The sequence below is a fragment of the Tupaia chinensis genome, unplaced genomic scaffold (genome assembly GCF_000334495.1).
Source record: "Tupaia chinensis unplaced genomic scaffold, TupChi_1.0 Scaffold148210_1, whole genome shotgun sequence".
NCBI classification, from domain to species: domain Eukaryota; kingdom Metazoa; phylum Chordata; class Mammalia; order Scandentia; family Tupaiidae; genus Tupaia; species Tupaia belangeri.
Genome location: NW_006208060.1, coordinates 415,639 through 416,408, shown reverse-complemented (window position 1 = coordinate 416,408; position 770 = coordinate 415,639). Strand labels below are relative to the sequence as shown.

Sequence of the window (770 nt, the reverse complement as noted above, 5' to 3'; positions counted from 1 at the left end):
AGTCCCGTCTCCTCCATTCCCAGCATAAGTTTCAAGCCACCAGGTCTGGGATTTGAACAACATTCAGCCATGTGGGAGTCCAGCGACATAACTGCTATGCCATCTGCTGGCTCTGGGGAAGACGCTTTAAGGTGTGGAACTTTTGTACCCTGGGAGTTTTTGGGTTCCTGAGATGGCACTTCTGAACTCTGAGAAGTTTGGGTCCTCCAGGGTCTGAGCAGCCTCTTCCCATCACCAAGGGGAATGGTAATCCCTCGCTCTGCTCTTGCACCCTGCTGTTCCAGATGACCCTCTACCTCACGTTCCCTGTGGCCATGTTCTGGATCGCCAATCAGGCCACGTGGTTCGAGGACTATGTCATCGAACGCAAGGTGGGCACGGGAGAGTTTGTAGGTTCATTCCACGGGGTGGGGGAGAGTGTGGGGCTCAAGCATCCCCTGCCCTGGGTATAGGGCTCTGGGGGCTCCTGGCTTGTGTCCCAGCTGTGACTTTGTCCCCACAGAGAGAGCTTTGGCCACCTGAGAAGGAGAGCCAGGTAAGTGACCTACAGTTACTCCCCCAAGACGGGGAGTTGAGTCCCTGCAGCCACGATGGGATCGAGTGAAGCTCTTACTCTCAGCCCTGTCCCTCTGCTCGCAGGGAACTGTGAGCAGAGGGCCATCTGGTGTCCTTATCGCCTGCTCTGTCAAGGACGGAGCTGATCCGTCTGGGCCCCTGGCTGCAGTGTAGACACTGACCTCTGAAGCCATTGTCTGGGGGGGGGGGGGGCG

General features: G+C 57.4%; 1 protein-coding gene across 3 annotated transcripts in view; it reads left to right on the top strand.

Annotated features, from left to right (window-relative positions):
* The window catches only part of PET100 (PET100 cytochrome c oxidase chaperone), a 5,833-nt gene that overhangs the window by 1,001 nt on the left and 4,062 nt on the right, over positions 1-770 (top strand). The window contains exons 2-3 of one of the 3 annotated variants that reach the window (XM_006170227.3): positions 285-371; positions 503-535. In XM_006170227.3, coding sequence (XP_006170289.2) covers positions 285-371; positions 503-535 — 120 coding nt within the window. Of the gene's footprint in view, positions 1-210; positions 372-502; positions 536-770 lie in introns of all 3 variants that reach the window. The other 2 variants (XM_027769000.1, XM_014584926.1) reach the window with 2 other exon arrangements.